The 24,230-nt window shown below is 36.7% G+C and overlaps 2 protein-coding genes across 3 annotated transcripts; one reads left to right on the forward strand and one right to left on the reverse strand.

Annotated features, from left to right (window-relative positions):
* The first annotated feature begins 338 nt into the window (after positions 1-338).
* LOC140805019 (uncharacterized) lies at positions 339-1,296 on the forward strand. The gene has a single exon (XM_073161199.1). It carries the CDS (start codon positions 397-399, stop codon positions 1,192-1,194), a length of 798 nt encoding a protein of 265 aa, XP_073017300.1. The 5' UTR covers positions 339-396; the 3' UTR covers positions 1,195-1,296.
* A 781-nt stretch (positions 1,297-2,077) lies between these two features.
* Positions 2,078-6,566, reverse strand: LOC140805244 (uncharacterized). 2 transcript variants are annotated; one of them, XM_073161489.1, is made up of 4 exons: positions 6,284-6,566; positions 5,155-5,277; positions 2,841-2,960; positions 2,078-2,376 (listed from the first exon to the last, which is right to left on the reverse strand). In XM_073161489.1, the coding sequence occupies exons 1-4, from the start codon at positions 6,315-6,317 to the stop codon at positions 2,312-2,314; spliced, it is 342 nt and encodes a 113-aa protein (XP_073017590.1). In that variant the 5' UTR covers positions 6,318-6,566; the 3' UTR covers positions 2,078-2,311. The 2 variants fall into 2 exon arrangements, with proteins under 2 accessions (XP_073017590.1, XP_073017591.1); XM_073161490.1 differs by lacking the exon at positions 2,078-2,376 and adding an exon at positions 3,111-3,193 and having other exon boundaries at positions 2,839-2,960.
* Positions 6,567-24,230: the final 17,664 nt, after the last annotated feature.

The following is a 24,230-nucleotide window of genomic DNA, read 5'->3' on the forward strand; positions in this document are numbered from 1 at the left end:
AACAGGGATGATGATAATTATTATAAGAATTTAAACTTAGATAAAAATCATGTAGTTTAATATCTCTAAATAAAAACTATTGAATAAGACTTTAAAATCGATTATTCTAAAATTATTATTGTTCAAAAATTATTTATAAATTGACCATTTACATCCCGCCAATAGGATTCGAACTCCGCCAGCTGTAAACGTACTCTCGGTTCTTCTCTTTAATTTAATGTTTCCTTTTAATTTTCTGTTCGAATCTGCTCCAAACCAAAACATTAAAAATCGACCGTTGGACCCGAGCCTAAATTCAAATTCTGCAAAACCAAAACTTAACTGCCCCCCACCCACACCACACCCATATACTCTCTCTAGAATTGACCGTTTTGCTCCCCAATTTTCTCGGCAGAAATGGTGTCCAAGGTTGTAAAGAGAACCCCCACTAAATCCCTCAAGAATCTAAAAAACTTCACTAACAGCCGCCGCAGCCGCAAGAAATCTCCGACCAAAAATGGCACAGGCACCGCCTCTCGGGTGGTTGCTTCCATCAACAAGTCCCTGTCCTCTTGCCACCGCCGCCTCATCAATATTTTTGCTAGACTAGCTTGTATAGCCACCCCCAAGAAAACGCCCCGCAAGAAGGGATACCAAATTCTTCAAAAAAACCCTGCAAATCCCCCGGAGGCCGTCCGTAGAGCCCTCTTCAACGAGAAGACGAGCCTCCCTCCGTCTCTTTACCCTGAGAAAAAGACCATTTTTCTTGATTTAGACGAAAAGGTCGAGTTCTACGTGCTCAAGAGGCCATTTGTGGATGAATTCTTGAATTTCTTGAGTCAGAAGTTCGAGGTTGTCGTTTTCACAGCTGGGATCGAGAAATATGCGTCTCTTGTGCTGGATAGGCTTGACTGGAGATCTTGTATATCTCACCGCCTGTACCGGGATTCCTGCAAAGAATTTGATGGCAAGTTGGTAAAAGATCTGTCAGAAATTGGGAGAGATGTTAGCAGGTTGGTGATTGTGGACGACAATCCAAATTCCTACATTTTTCAGCCTGATAATGCGATCCCAATCAAGCCTTTCATCAACGATCTCAGGGATTTGGAACTGAAGAAGTTGATTAATTTCTTCGAAGGGTGTGACTCTGTCGAGGACATGAGAAAAGCTGTGAAGTTGTACATAGCTGATCAGAATCAAGAAAAGCTGGTGTAGATTTAGCTCTGTTTCTTTTCACATTTGATTCTTAAAAAAGAGTTTCTGTTTTGTCTATTAAGGTTTCTTTGCCTTCGCAGCAAATACAATAGCTTAACTCAACAGATTGATATTCATGCTGACATTTCCTTGTTGGTGTGAAGCGAATTCGCATACATTCCATATGAAATTCACGCGATTCAAAGGCAATATGCTCATGCAATGTAGATTCACATACATTCCATATGAAATTCACTGAAGTTTCTTCAACTGTTCCCCGTGATCAACCAACTAAAAGATGACATCCTGAGCACAATATAAGAAAAGAATTGCAAACAATTTAGCCTATTACTACTCACTTTAGCAAACTAACTTCAAAACAATGCTATTGTTTTAGAAGTTATACATGTGTAGCTTAAACCAAACAATAACAAATTACTCAAAAGTGTGGTCAATCTTGTCCGCCGTCCCTTCGCTGACTATTCGCACATGCGGAATACATCCGGAAAGGGTCGACGTTTCTTGATTCGAGAAATGAAAACGACCCAAAATTGTAATTGCTTGATTGCCCCTTTAATATAATCAGCAAAGATTATTTACGGATTGCATGAAAATTAAACTGGATCACAAATGGAGAATACATATTAATTACATTTGCCATTGAAAATCGAGAAATAATCGCTCTAGCTTTGAACCATCTTTTCTTTCTTAACAATAATAAAACAAAACATTGCATTGCTTTGATCAACAAGCCCTTGTAGCAATGTACAAAACAACAACTGGCATTACATGAATTTCAATATTATTTAATACTTGGATTTTTAAATAGATATATATACTCAAGCTAGTAAGCTGCTGATCGAGTGCATGAGCCAGGTTAAACAGTAAAAGGAACGCGCATATTTTGGATATGTAGTGAAGAGAATGCATATTGTTTTCCAAGGTATAAAGCTAAAATTCACACATCCATAGTCATCCCCAAAGGCCCACATGGGGTTGTTATCAAAGAGAAGTACTTAATACAACGAATTAAGAAGATGGACATCGAGTAAGATTAAAACGGGACGAAGTTAGAAACAAGATGCTAGAAAGACCAATTTACATGACAATTTACAGTCTCGTCGCGAGTAGCTTTTTTTCAATTGTCACGGATCAGATTCGTGGGCTCACTCAAAACGTAATTGGGTAACTCGTATTTGGCGCCTGCAATAAGATTACAGATTAAGAAGATATACAAGAGGGGTGGGCATTACATAAAGATGTTGTAAAAAAATGCATATTTGAAACTGATAAGCTTGAGCCAAGATCTAATATATTCAAATATATTTCTACTCAAATAACCCAAATAATTTTATTGTTGTGTATGAGTACTGATATACAGAATAATGTGTTATAAATAATTTTAGAACTAAACGAGCACATAAGTTCGAGCTATGACTCATGCTAATTTAGTTTGAACATGAATCGAGCTTGACTCAAATTTTAATTCAAGCTGAACTTGAGCAATGTAGTTCTTTCCTCTTCTGGCTTGAACATTCAACTAACGAATGGAATTGAGCCAAAGCTACTAATATTTTCAAATACGAGCTTGAGTTCAAATACCAAAAACACAAAAATATTCAACTTGAATTGATCCATTTGCACCCAAAGTAGAATAAAATGCAAACCTCTCTCATCATAGCAGATTGTTAAGTCAGAACTTTGAACAATAACTCCAGCACTATCCACAATTGCTTGTGCAAGAGTTAAATCAGCCTCAGCTGCAGCCCGAAGTGCAGCCCAAATCTCTGAAAGTCGATAAAAACCATCAGGAAATGAAATATAAATTGGAATTACCGGATTAAAGTTTTCATCATATTGAGCTGAAAATTTGACCAACACTAGAAGTAGCATCTAAAGAATAATTAATATTTGAAACTCAAACATCAAATTTGAACCTGGTTCAAATCTTCAACAAGAACAAACTTAGGTCTCTGAAAGAAAAGTGATGCATCATCATAATCACATATAATACTAGCATCTGCGAACAAACAATTTACAAGGGCACAACGTCATATTGCTCTCATCATATTATAAATGCAGACTGTATCATTCAATACAAAAGGTGAATATTACAAATTTATTATCACTATTCCCTTGCAACTTTTTAAGTTAACACTATTTCTAGCAGCACGCATTTGGTATATCAGGATAGTTTCTCAAAAATTATCTTGCTTAATATAACAATTAGTGGCACAACACACATCGTATATGCATAGTTTGTTATGCCTAAAAAACATTTTATAAATATCAAATTGTATGTATTATATTCATTAGAATAAATGTATTGTAAGAAAAAAGAAACATTAAGAGATTGAAAATTTAATATATTGAAGATTTAATGTTTCATACAATCTATTACCATATATTAAAGGAACTACACGGAGAGAGTATTACAGAAACTACCTTAAACTCTTGGTATTGCATCCCTTTTCGCAATACTACAACATATCTATCACTATATATTAAAGGCAATGGTGTCATACCAATTACCTTGGGACTCTTTCTATGTCAGGCCTCTTTTTCAATGGTAATCCTATAGCATAGAGCTATCTTATTAGATATTAAATAGAGCACATTAAATATCGTTCTTTTGCAGTTTGGTATGTCACCAGTGACTATACTAAAGTAGACTAGATTATAAAAATTATCTGTCATATATTATTAAACAAAAAACATAATAGTTTACTAAATAGAATTAATTTTTCGTATATCTAGATGAAGTTATGTGCTATCTAGCTGGTATTATGTACTAAACAAGATAAGGCATACTAATTTAGTCTCTTGGTATGCACTCTCTCATCTTTCAAAAGGTAGAACTTAAATATGTGGCCATAATGGTAATTAGCATCATGCTCAGAGGTTAGAAACAAGCCAACAATTTTGCAAGTCAAATGAAGGATAAATCTGGATTAGGAAACAATCATTATGTTATCATGCCTACCGAACGTACCACAAAGACACCAAAATTTTGTTGCGTCTAGATATTAAAACGTATATATATATTATTTCAAACCATTAGTAGATGGAGGAATATCATAAGAAACTAGTCAACGAAGCACTCAATATATGTTTGAAATAAAATATATTTTTGAACTTGTAAATATTTTTGTCATAGAAGTATTCAATAACTTATTATAGAATCAATTCTCATTTGCATATCAAATTTTATTTTCATTTTTGTAATACCATTATTTATAAACCATTACACAATGAAAGTAAAATTAGAGAACGGTCCAAACCATACAATCAATCTTTTACTCCAAAGTAGTCAATTCACTGACATAGCAAATAACTTCATCAGTGTAAGGAATGGTCTACGAAACCAAAGAACTATGCCCCAAACTGCACTACGAGCTCAGACTTCTTCCACTTGAAAGGGGGAAGGGAAGGTAAATCTTTCCAGTTCCATCAATTAATAGACAATAAGATAGCTTAAAAGTTGGTAGATAACTATTAACTAACATGGTTTGAGATCAAGTTAGCATGTTGCAAGAAGCGCCATGGTAATGAAGCGCCGTGTAAATGAAGTACGGAAAGAAGTGTTTCAATGAGATAAAAGTAAAATCAAGATGATCCAAATAAATTCAAGAAAGTGAAAAAACTTGAGAAGGAAAATGAACTTCTATGAAATAAAAATTGCATACATGCTGCTGTAAAGAATTCTTTAATATAACAAATTAGATATTGTATGACTTCATTTCTCTGAAACTTTGTATTGTCCTAACTTCCTAAATCATACCGGGAAAAAGCATACGATCTAGTTTTTTAGGGTGGAGTGTGCCGAAATATATGACAATTTTATCTCTTGTGATAACCATATATAATAATAGAGCACCATAGCTTGTTCACATATAATCATCTGAAGAAGCCCCACAGCTAGCTCTTGAGCTTAGTGTGGTGATTATGTAAAGATTTGTAGAAAAATAAATAATCCGATACCTTCCCGACCACCATAATGTGGAGCAGTATCCCAGAACTCCTCGCGCATCTGTACCAGTTGTGCTCTAGTTATAGCTTCTGAATGCTTCCATGCCTTGGGTTTTCTTATTTTCTTTGAAGTTTCTGGATTCAGATTAAAAGCCATAACTATGAGGCAGCTAAAAATAAAACAAAGTCCAAATTTTTATTATTGAATCGGTGAGTCTAATATTTAAGAAGCTTGCACCACAGCAAGCACCATATTGATGCATCATGCATGAGACATGCAGAAGGCACAAATAGATATTGTGTTGCTCATTCATAAAGCATAAAATGTGAATAAGTTGAGGGACCCTTTTTACAAATAAAAATCAAAATTATTGGTGCTTGCATGATATGAAACAATTTGCAACTTATTCTATTAGTCTTTAGAATATAAACAATCATAATTTGTTATCTTGATTGCTTATATTAGATATTATCTCCGAGATCAAAAAACCCAAGCCAAATTTGACTATCTATCAGCAAGATTGTTTATAAACGTATAATTCTCTAGGTTTTGCACTAAAATAGATGTTCCACCAAGCCGCTAAAATTACAATCTAATTATATCAGGATTCCACGTATAACCCATAAGTCTGACAAAATGCAGACTCAGTAAACACAGCCATTTCTTTCTTTTTTTTACTTTCTTACTTTCTTCCCCAAGTCAAATGTTCATAATATTGAAGTCTCGGGACTCTTAACAAATCAGAGAAATATTTCCTGTCAAATGGAACATATTGAACAATCAATCCTCAATCAACTCATTTGTCCAAAAGCGAAACTCAATGAAAAAGTAACGACTTTACCAAGAACCGATTGCAGATTGGAATAGAATCACAAAAGAATAACTCATGATTCATACCAACATTAGAAAAATCACAACAGTCATCACAATCCCAACATTCAAGAAGCTAAATTTAAATTCACCAAATCCCAGACACAGAGACCCAGTAACAATAGACATTTAAACAAATCCATGAAGCAAAAATGTTATTTTGCACTCAAATAACTAATGGTGAACCCCAATAACAGTGTCCCTCATTGAAGGCAAGAAATTCAAGAAAACAAGATTTCAATCCAGTGAAGAACGCAACATAAAGAGTACCCTCTCCCTTCTCGCGTGATCCAGCGCAGCCCATATCGCCAGCCACTGATTCCCTCCAGTAAAAGACTTCACACCGCCCTAGCCTACTGTTTTGGTAGAATTTCAGGGAGGTACTTCTTTTTCTATTCAATATGTGAGATGGAATCTTGGGTTTTTTTCCTTTTTTTCTGGCGAAGTTATGCACTGAAAATCGAAAGAAGGGAGTCCACTATCTTTCAAGTTTCTACGATCTGATCTGTTAATTCTGTGTGACAAAAGGAAGAAAATTACGGAGCTTTGTTAGATTTTGTTTTCGAGCCACGAGAAAAAATGATAAATATTTTATTTATGTTTTTTAGAAAATAAAATGTTTATTTTGAAAAATAAAATAATTATTATTTTAAATGTCAAGTCTTTTAATAACTATTTTTCAAATTTATTTTAGAATTTTAAATAACATATTTTTGATGTAAGCATTTATTCTCGATTAAATTATTAAAGAATACATCTCGATAACTCATTTTGTTCTTTGAAATTCACAAAAAAATTCCTCAAATTCCCCATTTCTTATAATTTTATAAGTTTCAAATATTCAAAATAAATAATAATATAATTTAACGATAACACAAAATTTCTATGAGATTATTTCGTTGATCAATTTTGTGATATAAATCTCTAACCTTACCTGTTTCATGAAAAATTTATTTAAATGTCAAAAAATTATTTTTTATTGTAAATATGAACCAGATCAACCTGAGACCGTCTCACAACAGACGTTCTTAAAATAAATAATAATTTTATTTTAATTTTTAAAAAATCAGACAACAATATAATCGTTTTTGGAATTTTTCCAGGCAAAACTTGTGTGAGACGGTCTCACGGTCGTATTTTGTGAGATAGATATCTTATTTTGGTCATCCATGAAAAAAATTATTTTTTATGCTAAAATAAAAAATAACAAAAAAATTAAAATATATACAAGTCAGGCTTAAATTTTTTTTAAAATTTATTAAAAAGAAGTGTGTTCATAAAAACACAATAAATTTTCTTTAAAAAAAACAATAAATTGAAGGGAAAAATAAAATAAATAATCCAACAAATTAGCTAGGATACTATTTATGGGTTAATTTATGCTAAACCAATAATGTTTATCTCTTTATTTCAATATTATTATATAATGTAGGTTCCTCATATTTTTGTGAAATTTAACATATCATTCAAGATTAACATTTGACTACGTTATATGTGAAAAAATACTCCAAATATATTATAGAATAACCAACGCCCTTAAACCCTTATTTTTAAGGAGTGTAAATGGCCCACATTAAATTGGAAAATGAAGCTTCCATTCATTTGGTAAATATAAAAAAGTGAAAAATATTTTTTTTTGAAATCAAAAATATTTTTTTATTACACTTAAAATGATATTTGGAAATTGAAAACTTTAGTTTTGACCATGTATATTTATTTTTTTGTCATTTTGGTTATTTTTCTTATCAAATTCAAGTCTTAGTCCGCTGTCTTTTTTTTTTTTGAAATTAATCATTTTTTCTGACATGGAGCTGATGTGTCAATATAGTACTGATATGTAGAATAACACATCAATACTTCTGCGAAAAATGATTAAAATTGAAAATACAATATTAAGTTTAAATTTTGACAACATTCACTTTATTGACCGGAGTTTAGCTAGCTACAAGTTCAATTTTAAAATAAAAGAAGTTTCATTTCATTGTTTTTTCGTAAATAGCTACAAGTTCAATAACACAGGGACCTTTACCCATTCATTTTTTACAGCAATATTTTAGCTAGAAATTATCAAATTAACAATGCGTGAGATTTTAAATCATAAATTTGTCAATAGATATTTCAACTACAAATTAAAAAATACAGGAGGTTTTCAAAGAAGAAAAATTAAATTTCTTCTTCTAAAACAAAAATTTGGGAGCAAGTATGTTTTGACAAACTTAAACCTACACTAGTAAATGAGATCGAGACGACGAGTTCGAGAATTTTGGTAGCGGGGTCAAATTAATGCATTTTTATATGCCAAAACATTAATTATACAAAAACTACACATGAAATTTATTTTTCATATACATATATTTAGGGGTGTCAAAATCGGTTCGACCCGAAAAAATCAAGTATTGGCTCGGGGTTTTTCGGGTTGTGGTTGATCCAAATATTTTAATTTTTGAAAATATATATAATTAATAAATATTGCATACATTTTTACATATTGTATATTTGTAAAAAATTTATTTTATATTTATATTTTCATAATTTAATATTTATTTTGTATATTGTTTATTTTTTTTAAAAAAAAAATTTGATTTAGTAAATATATTTTAATTTCTACAATTAGACTTTCAAATTTAAATCATATTTAAGGAAAGTTTTGTTATTATGTGTTTAAATTAAAATAAATTTTTTTTTTTGAAATTTTTAAAAAATTAAAAAAAAAATCAAATCAAGTTGAGTCGGGTTGATCAGTTGAGTCGGGTTCGGATTATGAGTTTTAGCCTTAAAGTTTAAAGTTCGTTTCCACAAAAAAAAATTAATTCTGAATGCTCTGTTAGTTGTTCCCCTCTTTTCACGAAAAGGGGGAAGTGCCTAATAGACAGTTTGGTTAGAAAAAGAATATGCTTCAAATATGCATGAAGCCTTGTTATATATGTTGGTCCCACAGGTCCCACATGCGGCAATTTAAGATAATCAATATGAAAATAAAAAATAAATTAGACACTGAGATTTATGTGGAAAACCCCTAAAATTATTAGGGTAAAAACCACGGGCAAGATGAAAAGAATTTCACTATAATATTTTGTGGTGTACGAGTACTCACTGTGTTTCCAAAGAAAATACACACTCTCTTAATACAGAAGAACAAACACCTTACAAATATTATAGAACTAATAGGAGAAATAAAGAAACTCAAGAGGAGGGTTGAGAATGGAATGATCTCAACTGATGGAGGAAAGCTCTTGAAACGTCCACTATTCATTTTTTTTAAATGTACTAGGAAAAAAAAATTTTACACTCGGCCGATACATATGTATATATACTAGTTACTCTGCACATGCGATGCGTGTGTATAGAGTCTTTTTTATCATTATCGTTGGACTAAAGTGAAATTTGACAAATTATGGAGGGACTAAATTGATATTTGAATTGTTGAAATAAAAAAATAAAAATAAAAGCGTGTGTTGAAATTTTTAAAAAAAACCAAAAGTGTAATATTAGTATCATATAAGAGTAAAGTTGGAAGAAAAAGTTGGCATCTTTTCTAGGTGGTTACTATCAAGTCCTCAACTTTAATAAAATAGAATATATACTTTAAAATACTTTGCACCATTTTAAAAATAAAACAACCAACTATATTTAAAAATTCAAAGGAAAGAGTTCAAAACATAAAATCGTCACATGTTACCAACCTAACCTAACAATATTTCAAAATAAGACTAACTCTAACAACCTCTCAAAAATCACTCAAATAGCATCATAAAAGTCGTAAAAATCTTTATCATAATACTTAAACGTAAATCATAATGCAGAAAATCTAGCGCTAGTCCTCGGGTTGTGTGAACCTTCAGTCCAGCCAGATCAACCATCAAAACCTCCATCATTAACATCATGCTCACTGCATCCATCACACCTAATGAGTCTATTGCCTCAGCAAACCATAATCTTGATAACAAGTAATATATATACATCGCATGTAACAATGAAAATACATTTACTTAAAATAACATTTCATGAACATGTATAAATATAAACATTTTTTTCTTTCATCATTTCATATCATATATCATCTCATCAAAACCATTTTCCTTTTCATTATAAGCATATACGTTTTCCTTTTGTTGAATTAATATCGTTAATTGTGACTCTCTTTTTATCATAAGGTCGATGGATCTATCTACATATAACCACAATACTAGACGGTGAGGGCATCAGCGACACTCTCACCCGTCAACTGAGTCTTGGCCTATCATCATCATATGAAAATACGATCGTCATGCTCCCTCTGGGGCTTTCTCCCATAAATGACATCCCTCTGGGGCCTTCTTCGTAAACAGGCTCCCTCTAGGGCATTTTCCCTCACGATATCACCAATCATATCATCATAACATCATAAAAATCGCAATTACTTCACCTCCTCCAACCTTTCATATTTTCATCACTTATAATTTATAAAAATCGTGCATATAAACATTATTTTTCTTTTTAAACCAAGCATACGACACATCTTTTAGTTTTATCATTTTATCATAAAATTTCTTAAACATTTAAAATAATCATTTTATAATATATATATTACAGCATTCAGGGCACTGTCAGAACATCTAACACATTTTTCAGTGTAAAATGATCATTTTACCCATAAACGTAAAAAAATTCTCGATTTTGAATTTTTCTTACTTTCATTGACACTAGACCATTCCAAATAATCATTTAAACTTAAATTAATTTTCTTATATTTTTATTTGTCATAAATTCATGGTTTTCTATTTATTTCGTAATTATTAATTTGTAAAGCGTTTTAATCCTGAATTAATTTCAAACTTGATTATTAAATTCTCAAATTTTAAGCATAGACTATTTTTTTGCCTAAAATACCCTTGTGAGCCATAAGCCACCCTTTTGGACCCACGGTTCAACCCTTACCATTAAAATTTAATATTCAAAACCATTCAAGAAACCCTCGAACCATCTCTTGTTTTCTTCGAGCCGAGATCGAGCCACCACGAGCCAGCCCTTACCCAGCCCATCTAGGGACCCTCTTGGACACCCTTGACTCGACCTAAACCGCAGCAGCCCCGTGCTCGATGCACACGAGCCGCGCGACCTTAGCTAACAAAACTAGGACTCTTTGAAACTCAGCTAGGACTCCTACCCTCAAGCCACCAACGAGTCCTCACCCTTTGGACCCTATCAGACCTAGACCGGCCCCTTGGTCGATCATTAACCCCTCGTGCGTAGCTGCTGCTCTCGGCTTGCATGGGAGGAGCCCTATCGCGTAAGGACTCCTTCCTAGCCGCTGTGCACAAGTCCTAGCGTGGCTAGGACTCTTCATCACACTCACCCACGCCTGGCCTGAGCCCTGGTCCCGTCCTTGACGAGCCGTGCTAGTTTACTTCCTAACCGAGCCTTAGAAACCATCATGCAATAACTTTGTTCCAGCTTATTCTAATTCGTGTGCTGCCTTAACCATGCATCATGCGGCCCTTAAACTCCTGAAAAACGTACATCTATGAACCCCTAACATGGCAGCTCCTTCATGCAACAATATAACAAGTTTGGGACATAAAATCATGAGTTATTAACATAGCATGACATAAAAACGAAAATAATTCAAAGGAGATCATGTTTTTCATGCAAACGATAATCAAACACGTAATAGATGTGATAGATGAGAAAAAAAAATATTTATGGCGTGCCTTTGCATATATTACGCACAAAAACGTTGTGGCAATTCGAAGAACGGCGACGTAGAACCTAGGCCGAATTTTCCTTGCAAGAACCGAAGATTCTCCTACCAAAATTACGTGCTTTTGTGTTGTGGTTTGGGAGAGGGGAGAATCCTTGTAATATTTGAGAGGGGCGTGGGTTTGAGGGTTTGGGGTAGGGGTTTTAAGCTTTATTTTGATAATTATATAAGTGTGCAAGCTTAGGTCCATTAATATGGTATATTATGCTCATTAAGCCCATTAGTACATATTTAAAATATTTCGTTGAGGAAAGTTCGTGAAAATATTAGCCGAATTGTCAAAAAGTTCAACTAGTTTACTGCCGTTGGAAATTCGTTCCGCAATGCAATCGTATATGTAAAATATATATGGTTAACAGACCTAGCTAATACAGAAGGGGACACGTTGTATATGTTGGTCCCACGTGTGGAATTTGAGATAATAAAACCCGAAAATAAAGAATAAACTGGACACCGAGATTTACGTGAAAAACCCCTAAAAATTATTAGGATAAAAACCACGGACAAGATGAAAAGAATTTCCACTATAATATTTTGTGGTGTACAAGTCACTCACTGTGTTTCTAAAGAGAACACACTCTCTTAATACAGGAGAACAAACACCTCACAAATATTATAGAACTAATAAGAGCGAAGAAAGACAACTCAAGATGTTTTTTGAGAATGTGATACTTTGAAATGCCGAATGATGCCTCTATTTATAGATGCATCATTTAGTGCGAACCTTCGTCCGCCATTTCAGAAAAGCTGTCGTGTTCTAATTCTCTTCAAAGAAGGCTGCCCCAACTGCATTGTGTTTGTCTGCCCACTCCCGACATGCATTTAATGCACTCACAATTGCCGAAATTTCTCCCACTTGTTGCTCCCAGTACAGAATTTGAGATAATAAAACCCGAAAATAAAGAATAAACTGGACACCGAGATTTACGTGAAAAACCCCTAAAAATTATTAGGGTAGAAACCACGGACAAGATGAAAAAAATTTCCAGTATAATATTTTGTGGTGTACAACTCGCTCACTGTGTTTCCAAATAGAACACACTCTCTTAATACATGAGTACAAACACCTTACAAATATTATAGAACTAATAGGAGAGAAAAAAGACAAACTCAAGATGTTGCTTGAGAATGATATACTTTGAAATGCCGAATGATGCCTCTATTTATAGATGCATCATTCAGTGTGAACCTTCGTCCGCTATTTCAGAAAAGCTGTCGTGTTCTAATTCTCTTCAAGGAAGGCTGCCCCAACTGCATTGTGTTTGTCTACCCACTTTCTTTTGCCCACTCCCGACATGCATTTAATGCACTCACAATTGCCGACATTTCTCCCACTTAGAGATTTGATTGAGAATCAAACACATCTCTACATATCCTTTCAATATTGTCATTGCTTACTGCTTATGTTTCTGCTAGGCCACTTGAGGATCTACACCACTCAAACTTTTCAATGTTCACTGGCTTGATTAGAACATCAGCCATGTTGTCTTTCGTATGGATCTTCTGCATATCCACGCTTCCTTCTTGTAAGGACCGTGTATCATATTATCGTAAATCCTGTGGTGATTATCGATAATTAATGAAATTGTCATGTGATTATGTATTTGATGTAAATTGTGACAATGATTTGAGAAATGAATATTGAATATGAATTGACGTTTTAAGAGCTCGAGTGGAGAGGCCGGACGCCAATTTAGTACAAAATTGATATTTTGTACCGAACATGTGGCGCCCGAGCGGTAGGAAATTACCGCCCGAGCGCCAGGGTTGAAATTCTGAGTGTTCGGGCAGAACACCCCGCGCCCGAGCGGTAACTTTCTACCGTCCGAGCGCGGCATAAATGCAACTCGGGGACAAAATGTCTCGCGCTCGGGCGCGAGAATTCTACCGCCCGAGCGCGAGAACGGTGGTGATAAGAACGAGGCTTCTGCTTTATTCTTTCTTCATTTCTTCACCGTGGCTTCGAGAGTAACCGAGAGATTTCGAAATTCTTCCTTCTGAATCGGCTTTGAAACGCTGTCTAAATGCGAAACAAATTATATATTTGTGATCGTCGCGTCGAGGGCTTATGACTGAGGTAATTTTCTTCTGATTTCAGCAGATTTAAATATCAAAGTGCTGGAATAGCATGTATTTGAAGTTGAATTTCTGATATGTAGTAGAATAACCGACAAGAAACTCGTATTCGAAGTCGGAATGGAATTATGATATGATTATGATTTGATATGAATTTTTGAAGTTTCAAATGATATTTGAAACTCATGTTAATGATTTTGAAGTATGTTATTGATTAGAATGAGTATGTTATTGATGTAGATAAAGTGTAATATCAGTGTCTTCAGGCTACATAAATTGGAAAAGAAGAATTGAGGTATGTTGCGACCGAGTAACATACGACAGGTATCTGTATTATATGATATATGTTGGATTGATTGGATTGAAATATATGTCTATATGCCTTATTTGTTGATGTGATGTGGCATACATGACATTGAGATTGAGATATCGATGTATAAAATAAATGTTTTGTTAACACACATCATTTTATGCATACATCGATACATGACATGCACGTTGAGCTATTATCCTTGGATACCCTGATATGATTTGATTGGACTCCGGGGTTTGTGAACACAATCACTATGCCGGTATTATATGACCCGTAAAGCATAGACAATTGTGGCCCCATATGATTGGATATGAGATGTGGGATTGATGGCGCTTCGTCGACGCTATCATACGTGTATTTCCATATCGGCCGGTGTGCCAGCTCGAGCATTGATTTGATTTGATAACGATTCGATTGATTCTGACATGTGCTCAGTGGATGGGAATTTGACCTGATACCTCCACGACATACATGCATTGCATACCATATATCATTGTTTAGATATCTGTGGTATATATGATTGGTTGTTCCATACGGAGCTTTGCTCACCCCCAAGGGGGGCTGTTGTTGTCTTTGTGTGTGGACAATGGCAGGTACTCCAGGATATCAGGAGACCGGAGAGGGTACTTCTAGTGGGAGCCACAGCTTAGGCTGAGGTTTATGTTTATGTCTTGTTCCCAGTATATATATGTATATGTATCTATATACCGGGGCATGTCCCGAGGATATGAGATGTTTGTATATGATTGGTTTTGATTACGTGTGGGCGTGTTTTATGAGTTGAGATTAAATACTATTTTTAGTATTATAAATCTAGAAGAAAAGTTTTGGGCTCGTTGTAAAGAAATTTTAAACTCGTTTTCCGCTGTGATTAATTAACCCTAATCTGAATGCATTGTAATAACGATTAGGAGCTAAGGGCCCACACAGAGTGGTATCAGAGCATAGCTGGGAATGCTCTATTGAGTCTTGTGTACACTTGAATAGGCACAACTGAATTGTGCGTATGTGTGTTGACTTATTTGTATTACTTGCTCTTATGTGATTTGATTTGAGTAAGTATATGATGAGATTGATGATATGAGATGATGAGATTATGAAATTGATATGGAATTGTGATATTCATCTTTTGATTTGTAGATGGATCACACAAATGAAACTGCGAGTAGCAGTACTGAGAGGATTGTTGGGCAATTTGAAGGATTGTCCATGGATGTTGTGATGGCTCGATTTCAGGATCTGAAACCACCGAAGTTCTTTGGCACCGAGAGTGCTGAAAGAGCTGAGGCCTGGCTGAAGGATATCGAGCACTTGTTTAATATTGTTGAATATTCCAAGGCTCGGAGACTGAAACTTGCTCTGTATCAGCTGAAAGACCGAGCTAAATCTTGGTGGGAAGCCGCTGAGATTGGATTGAAAGAGGTTGGGACTGAAGTCACATGGGATGTCTTCAAGGCCCAGTTTTTGGAGCAGTATTCCCCTCCTTCTTATTATACTGCTCAGGAGAATGAATTCAATAATTTGCAGCAGGGAACGATGACTGTTGCAAAGTATGCTTCGAAATTTTCTACTTTGCTGAAGTATGCACCTCACGTAGCTGGAAATGCGAGGGCAAAATATAACATGTTTGTAAATGGTTTACATCCTACTTTGTATACCTATGTTGTTTCTGGATTGCCTACCAGCTACGCAGAGGCAGTTGAACGAGCTAAGGCAGCCGAGGCTGGACTTAGGCGGGGAGGTCCACAGTATACTCCTCCACCTCCGGTGTCAGCTCAGCAGCCTACTTTGCGACCGAGGGGTAAGAAGTTCAAGAAGACTGGCTCTGTTTCTTCGTCTTCTTCGAGCTCTAGTGGATCACAGAGAGGGAGTCCTGTGATTGCTCCCTACTGTAGCCATTGTGGAGGCAAACATACTATCGAGCAGTGTCGAGGTATGTTTGGTACTTGTTATCAGTGTGGTCAGGAAGGTCATTTCTCTCGAGTATGTCCGAACAGGGGTGCAACTTCTTCCCAACCCCAGCCAGGATTTAGAGGTGGCCCTGGTATGACGAGACCTGCTGTTCCTGTTCCATCTTTTCAGCAATCAAATGTCCCACGATATCGAGGACCGGGTGGTCAGAGTGCCCAAGTTCCTCCTCAAGTGAGAGTGTACGCCATGACTGAAGCTCAGGCGAGAGAAGCTCCTGGTGGTGTGATTGCAGGTATTTGCACGCTTTGCGATTATCCTGCACATGTTTTATTTGATACAGGAGCATCTCATTCATTCATATCTCATGCATTTGTTGCATCTCACGATATTGAGTGTACCCCGTTGTATGATACTTTGTCGATAGCAACGCCAGCAGGAAAGATTATTCTGTCTGAGAAAGTTGTGCATAATTGTGTACTGATCTATGAGGATAATGTGGTATTTCTGAATTTGATTGTCCTCCCTATGCACGACTTTGATTGTATTGTTGGCATGGATATCTTGACGACAAATCGAGCCACTGTTGATTGTTGTCATGGAGTGGTTCGATTTCGACCGATTGATGGACCCAAGTGGAATTTTTATGGCAAGGGTTCTCAAGCCAAAATTCCATTGGTATCTTCCTTGGAAATGTCTCGATTGTTGACTAGCGGAGATGAGAGTTATCTTATCTACGCTATTGATATTTCGAAGAAGGAGTCTTCCTTATCTGAGATTCCAGTTGCGAAAGAATTCCCGGATGTATTTCCCGATGAGATTCCTGATTTTCCTCCTCATCGAGAAGTTGAATTTAGTATTGATCTTGTGCCGGGGACTGCGCCTATTTCTAAAGCTCCTTATCGCATGGCACCCCTGGAATTGAAAGAATTGAAAAAACAATTACTGGATCTTCTCGATAAGGGATATATTCGACCGAGTGTATCACCTTGGGGAGCTCCAGTTTTATTTGTTCGGAAGAAAGATGGTACTATGCGAATGTGTATCGATTATAGGCAACTGAATCGGGCTACTGTGAAGAACAAGTACCCACTTCCTCGTATTGATGATTTGTTTGATCAGCTTCAAGGTACTTCTGAATACTCGAAGATTGATCTTCGTTCTGGGTATCATCAAGTTCGAGTTCGAGACGAAGATGTACCCAAGAGTGCTTTTCGTACGAGGTATGGCCACTATGAATTCTTGGTTATGCCTTTTGGTCTTACGAATGCTCCTACTATTTTTATGGACTTAATGAATCGGGTCTTTCGAGATTATCTAGACCGACTCGTTATTGTTTTTATCGATGATATTCTTGTCTATTCGAAATCGAAAAAGGAGCATGCTGAACATCTGAGACTGGTACTTCAAACTCTTCGTACTAGTCATTTGTATGCCAAATTGTCCAAATGTGAATTCTGGATGGACAAAGTGGTATTTCTGGGCCACGTCATTTCGAGACATGGCATATCTGTTGATCCTGCGAAGGTCGAAGCTGTCTTGAATTGGCCAAGACCTACGAATGTTCCTGAGATCCGTAGCTTCATGTGTTTAGCGGGATATTATCGTCGTTTTATTGAAGGATTTTCGAACATAGCTAAACCTATTACTCAACTGACACAGAAGAATCAGAGATTCATTTGGTCAGATGAATGTGAAGCTAGTTTTCTTGAATTGAAGACGAGATTGACCACAGCACCTGTGCTTACTATTCCTTCAGGTACCAGAGGATTTGTGGTGTGTAAAGATGCGTCTGGTAAAGGTTTGGGCTGTGTTCTGATGCAACATGACAAAGTGGTTGCTTATGCATCTCGTCAATTGAAATCTCATGAAACACGTTATCCTGTTCATGATCTCGAATTGGCCGCCATTGTATTTGCTCTGAAGATTTGGCGTCATTACTTGTACGGAGAAAAGTTTGTTATTTATTCAGACCATAAGAGTCTGAAATATCTCTTTTCTCAATCTGATCTGAATATGAGGCAACACAGGTGGATGGATCTCCTGAAGGATTTTGATTGAGATTCAATATCACCCTGGATCGGTGAATGTTACTGCAGATGCCCTGAGCCGTAAAGTTTATGATTCTGTTTTAGCTTCTGTCAATGTTGCCAAAGTACACGAGGATATTTGTACTTCTGGTTGGAATTTTCACCCGAATTGGAATTCTGTCACTGTCTCAGCATTGCAAATTGAGCCGAGTTTGATATCGAAGATACGAAAGGCCCAACGAAGCGATGCTCAGATCCAAAAGTCGAAAGAACTTGTATCTGCAGGACATCAGTCCGGATTCCAGATTTCTTCTGATGGTTCTTTACGACTTAATGGTCGGCTGGTAGTTCCCGATGACTCTGATTTGAGATATGCCCTTCTTCGAGAAGCACATTGTAGCAAATACAGTATTCACCCTGGAGGTCGAAAGATGTATTTGACATTGAGACCTCAATTTTGGTGGAAACGTATGAAGAAGGACATTGCTGAGTTTATTTCTAAATGCTTGGTCTGCCAGCAAGGGAAAGCCGAGAGAATGAAACCGGGGGGATTGCTCCATAGTCTTGAAATCTCGAAATGGAATTGGGAACATATTGCTATGAATTTCGTGACTCATTTACCTCGTTCTCCCAAGGGCTGTGATGCTATTTGGGTTATTATTGATCGGCTTTCGAAATCTGCGCATTTTATTCCGTATGAGCTGACTTATCCTTATAAGAGAATGTCCCGTTTATACATTGAGAATGTTGTGAGACTGCACGGTGTGCCAGTCTCAATTGTATCTGATCGTGATCCCCAGATTTGCTTCTAAATTCTGGGGTAGTTTTCAGGAAGCGATGGGTACGCGTTTGGCTATGAGTACTGCTTATCATCCTCAAACTGATGGCCAAACTGAGCGTACGATTCAAACGTTGGAAGATATGTTGCGTGCAATTGTGATGGACTTTAGAATGGGATGGAAAGATGCCTTACCATTGGTTGAATTTTCGTATAATAATAGCTTTCAGACGAGTATCGGTATGGCACCGTTTGAAGCTCTATATGGGAGACGATGTAGATCACCGTTATTTTGGGATGAGATTGGTGAGAGACAATTGACTGGACCTGAAATGATACATGAAATTAACGATAAGGTTCAGTTAATTCGGCAGCGGATGAAAGCTGCTCAGGATCGTCAAACAAGTTATGCGAATAAACGAATACGACCCTTGGAATTCCAGAAAGGCGACAGAGTGTTTTTGAAGATATCTCCCTTTAGAGGCACTGTTCGATTTGGCATGCGAGGGAAATTATCTCCTCGTTATGTTGGTCCATACGAGATTCTCGATTGAGATGGTGATCTTGCGTATCGATTGGCATTGCCACCAGCTCTATCTGCGATTCACGATGTGTTTCATGTTTCTATGCTGAGGAAATATGAACCAGATCCATCGCATGTGCTTGCACCTGACGAGGTTGAACTTGATCCCTCTCTTTCCTATGTTGAACAACATGTTCGCATTATGGATCGAAAGGAAAAAATATTGAGAAACAAATCGATTCCGCTAATTCGAGTGCAATGGACACGGCATGGTGTTGAGGAGTCGACGTGGGAATCGGAAAGCAAGATGCGAGAATCATATCCGCACTTGTTTGATTCTATGACATCAGTTCCATTGTATTCGATGTATACTGATCCGTTTACTGATTTTAGTTTTGATATGTACTATAACTGGTGACATATGTATGTTTACCCATGTTATGTATATAGAGATGTTTGAGATTTCGAGGACGAAATCTTTTAAGAGGGGAAGAAATGTAAGGACCGTGTATCGTATTATCGTAAATCCTGCGATGATTATCGATAATTAATGAAATTGTCATGTGATTATGTATTTCATGTAAATTGTGACAATGATTTGAGAAATGAATATTGAATATGAATTGACGTTGTAAGAGCTCGAGTGGAGAGGCCGGACGCCAATTTAGTACAAAATTGATATTTTGTACAGAACATGTGGCGCCCGAGCGGTAGGAAATTACCGCCTGAGCGCCAGGGTTGAAATTCTGAGTGTTCGGGCAGAACACCTCGCGCCCGAGCGGTAACTTTCTACCGCCCGAGCGCGGCATAAATGCAACTCGGGGACAGAATGTCTCGCGCTCGGGCGCGAGAATTCTACCGCCCGAGCGCGAGAACGGTGGTGATAAGAACGAGGCTTCTGCTTTATTCTTTCTTCATTTCTTCACCGTGGCTTCGAGAATAACCGAGAGATTTCGAAATTCTTCCTTCTGAATCGGTTTTGAAACGCTGTCTAAACGCGAAACAAATTATATATTTGTGATCGTTGCGTCGAGGGCTTCTGACTGAGGTAATTTTCTTCTGATTTCAGCAGCTTTAAATATCAAAGTGCTGGAATAGCATGTATTTGAAGTTGAATTTCTGATATGTAGTAGAATAACCGACAAGAAACTCGTATTCGAAGTCGGAATGGAATTATGATTTGATATGAATTTTTGAAGTTTCAAATGATATTTGAAACTCATGTTAATGATTTTGAAGTATGTTATTGATTAGAATGAGTATGTTATTGATGTAGATAAAGTGTAATATCAGTGTCTTCAGGCTACATCAATTGGAAACGAAGAATTGAGGTATGTTGCGACCGGGTAACATACGACATGTATCTGTATTATATGATATATGTTGGATTGATTGGATTGAAATATGTGTCTATATGCCTTATTTGTTGATGTGATGTGGCATACATGACATTGAGATTGAGATATCGATGTATAAAATAAATGTTTTGTTAACACGCATCATTTTATGCATACATCGATACATGACATGCACGTTGAGCTATGATCCTTGTATACCCTGATATGATTTGATTGGACTCCTGGGTTTGTGAACACAATCGCTATGCAGGTATTATATGACCCGTAAAACATAGACAATTGTGGCCCCGTATGATTGGATATTAGATGTGGGATTGATGGTGCTTCGTCGACGCTATCATATGTGTATTCCCATATCGGCCGGTGTGCCAGCTCGAGCATTGATTTGATTTGATAGCGATTCGATTGATTCTGACATGTGCTCAGTGGATGGGCATTTGACCTGATACCTCCACGACATACATGCATTGCATACCATATATCATTGTTTAGATATCTGTGGTATATATGATTGGTTGTTCCATACGGAGCATTGCTAACCCCCAAGGGGGGTTGTTTTTGTCTTTGTGTGTGGACAATGGCAGGTACTCCAGGATATCAGGAGACCGGAGAGGGTACTTCTGGTGGGAGCCACAGCTTGGGCTGAGGTTTATGTTTATGTCTTGTTCCCAGTATATATATGTATATGTATCTATATACCGGGGCATGTCCCGAGGATATGAGATGTTTGTATATGATTGGTTTTGATTACGTGTGGGCGTGTTTTATGAGTTGAGATTAAATACTATTTTTAGTATTATAAATCTAGAAGAAATGTTTTGGGCTCGTTGTAAAGAAATTTTAAACGCATTTTCCGCTGTGATTAATTAACCCTAATCCGACTGCATTGTAATAACGATTAGGAGCTAAGGACCCCACACTTCTTCTACTATTTCCCTCACAAAGTGAAATTGTACTCCAATGTATTTCGTTCTGGGATGAAAGGCTGGATTCCTTGCGATGTACAAGGCACTCTGACTGTCACAAAACAAAGGAACATTATCTTGTTTGTGTCTGATCTCCTCCAATAACCTTTTAATCTATATTGCCTCCTTACAAGCTTGAGTAGCTGCCATATATTCTGTCTCTTTTGTAGATAACGCCACAACTGTCTGCAGTTTTGAAACCCAACTTACAGCTCCCTGTAAGTGTAAACACATAACCAGTAGTAGATTTTCTCTTATCAGAATCACCTGCATAATCTGAATCGACATAGCCTCTGAGTGTAAAATCTGATTCTTTATAACATAATGCAGCATTTGAGGTACTCTTAATGTATCGAAGGATCCTCTTAACAATGCTCCAATGCTCTCGTCCAGGATTCCCCATATACCAACTAACTGCTCCCACTGCTTGAGCAATGTCCGGTGTTGTACAGATCATGGCGAACATCAAAATTCATACTGCTGATGCATATGATACTGAGACATCTCTATCCTCTCTGCTTCACTGCTAGGACACATCTCGGAGGATAACTTGAAGTTAACAGGAAGAGGGGTCGAAATTGGCTTACTATCTTGCATGTTGAAGCGTTGCAAGATTTTCTTCAAATAATTTTTCTAGGAAAGCCAAATATTTCTGTTACTTCTGTTTCAATGAACTTGCATCCCTAGAATCTTGTTTGCTAGTCCCAAATCCTTTATATCAAATTCCCTAGCCAACTGTGCCTTCAATCCTTGGATATGATCTTTGTTGGGGCCTGCTACCAACATGTCGTCCACATACAACAGCAAAATGATACCATCATCACCAGACCTCTTGAAATATGTACAAGGGTCTGCACTCAGTCTGTTGTATCCAAGGCTCATGATATAGGAATCAAATTTCTTGTACCAACACCTTGGCACCTGTTTGAGACCGTACAGAGATTTGTTCAACCTGCAAACCAAGTTCTATTTGCCTTTTTCCGCAAAACCTTGGCTGGAGCATATAGATTTCTTCTTCAAGATTTCCATGAAGAAATGTCGTTTTCACATCTAGATGTTCTAGATGTAAGTTAAACACCGCACACAATGACAACACTACTCTGACTGTTGTAAGCCAAATCACAGGAGAAAATATCTCATTGAAGTTAATGCTTTCTTTCTGAGCATATCCTTTTACCACCAACCTAGCACGATATAGCTCCACTTGGTTATTGCCATCACGTTTGATCTTATAGACCCATCTGTTTCCAATGGCTTTCCTCCCTCGTGGTAGTGTAACAAGATCCCAAGTTTTATTCATGTCTAATGCCTCCAACTCTTCTTTCATTGCTATCATCCACAAGGATACATCCGAGCTTTGAGTAGCCTCGTGGAAACTCGATGGCTCACCATCTTCTGATAATAGACAATATGAAATTTTACTTTCAGTGACATAATCTGAAAGCCAACCTGGTGGTCTTCTATCTCGAGTTGACTGCCTCACATTGGAAACCTCATACTCAATATGTTCTTATTCTTTGTGCTCTGGTACTGCTTCACAAGAAACCCGACCTTCGTCCGTCTTATTTTCCACCTGAAAAATAGTAGTTTCTGAATTCAGTGTGCCTTTGTCTCCCTTTACTTTATCTTCCTCGAAGATAACATCCATGCTGATGACAAGCTTGTGAACAGTAGGATCCCACAAGCGAAACCCCTTTACTCCATCAGCATAACCCAAGAAGATACATTTTCTGGATTTCGAATCCAACTTTGATCTTTCTTGCTCATTGTACAGAACGTACACCGGACTTCCAAATGTATGCAAATGAGAATAATCTGTCGGCTTCCCGGTCCACATCTCCATCGGAGTCTTCAGATCAATCGTCACTGAAGGAGAACGATTGATAATATAACAAGCGGTTTTGACTGCTTCTGCCCAAAATGACTTGTCTAGACCCACATTCCTCAACATAGCTCTTGTTCTTTCCAACAAGGTTATGTTCATCCGCTCCACCACTCCATTCTGTTGAGGTGTGTAAGCCGTCGTGAATTGTCTTTTGATGCCATCATGTTGACAATATGCATCAAATTCGTCACTGGTATATTCTTTTCCATTGTCAGTTTTTAAACACTTGATTTTCTTTTCAGAATCAAGTTCAACTTGCACGTTGAAATCTTTGAAGATCTGGAAAACATTTGATTTCTTCTTGATTGGATACACTCAAAATCTCCTAGAGAAATCATCAATGAACGAGACAAAGTATCTAGCTCCTCCTAGGGATACAACCGGTGCTTGCCAAACATCCGAATGAATCAGCTCCAATATACTTTTGCTTCTGCCAGTAGAAGTGCCAAAATTTAATCTGTGTTGTTTACTGGTAACACAATGCTCACAAAAAAGTAGTGACACTTTTGTAAGTCCCGGCAACAACTTCCGTTCTGAGAGAATTTTCAACCCCCGTTCTGACATATGCCTGAGCTTTCTATGCCATAACACTGTTAATTCTTCTCCTGAACCAATTGATGCAACAGATAGTTCTGCCTCTT

The sequence above is a fragment of the Primulina eburnea genome, chromosome 11 (genome assembly GCF_022965805.1).
Source record: "Primulina eburnea isolate SZY01 chromosome 11, ASM2296580v1, whole genome shotgun sequence".
In the NCBI taxonomy this organism is placed as follows: Eukaryota; Viridiplantae; Streptophyta; class Magnoliopsida; order Lamiales; family Gesneriaceae; genus Primulina; species Primulina eburnea.

Coding starts and splice junctions, on each gene's coding strand:
- LOC140805019 (XM_073161199.1), top strand. CDS start 397: ATGGTGTCCAAGGTTGTAAAGAGAACCCCCACTAAATCCCTCAAGAAT.
- LOC140805244 (XM_073161489.1), bottom strand. CDS start 6,317: ATGGGCTGCGCTGGATCACGCGAGAAGGGAGAGG. Junction 5,278..6,283: donor ATCACGCGAGAAGGGAGAGG/GTACTCTTTATG, acceptor ATCTGAATCCAG/AAACTTCAAAGAAAATAAGA. Junction 2,377..2,840: donor AATCTGCTATGATGAGAGAG/GTTTGCATTTTA, acceptor ATCTTATTGCAG/GCGCCAAATACGAGTTACCC.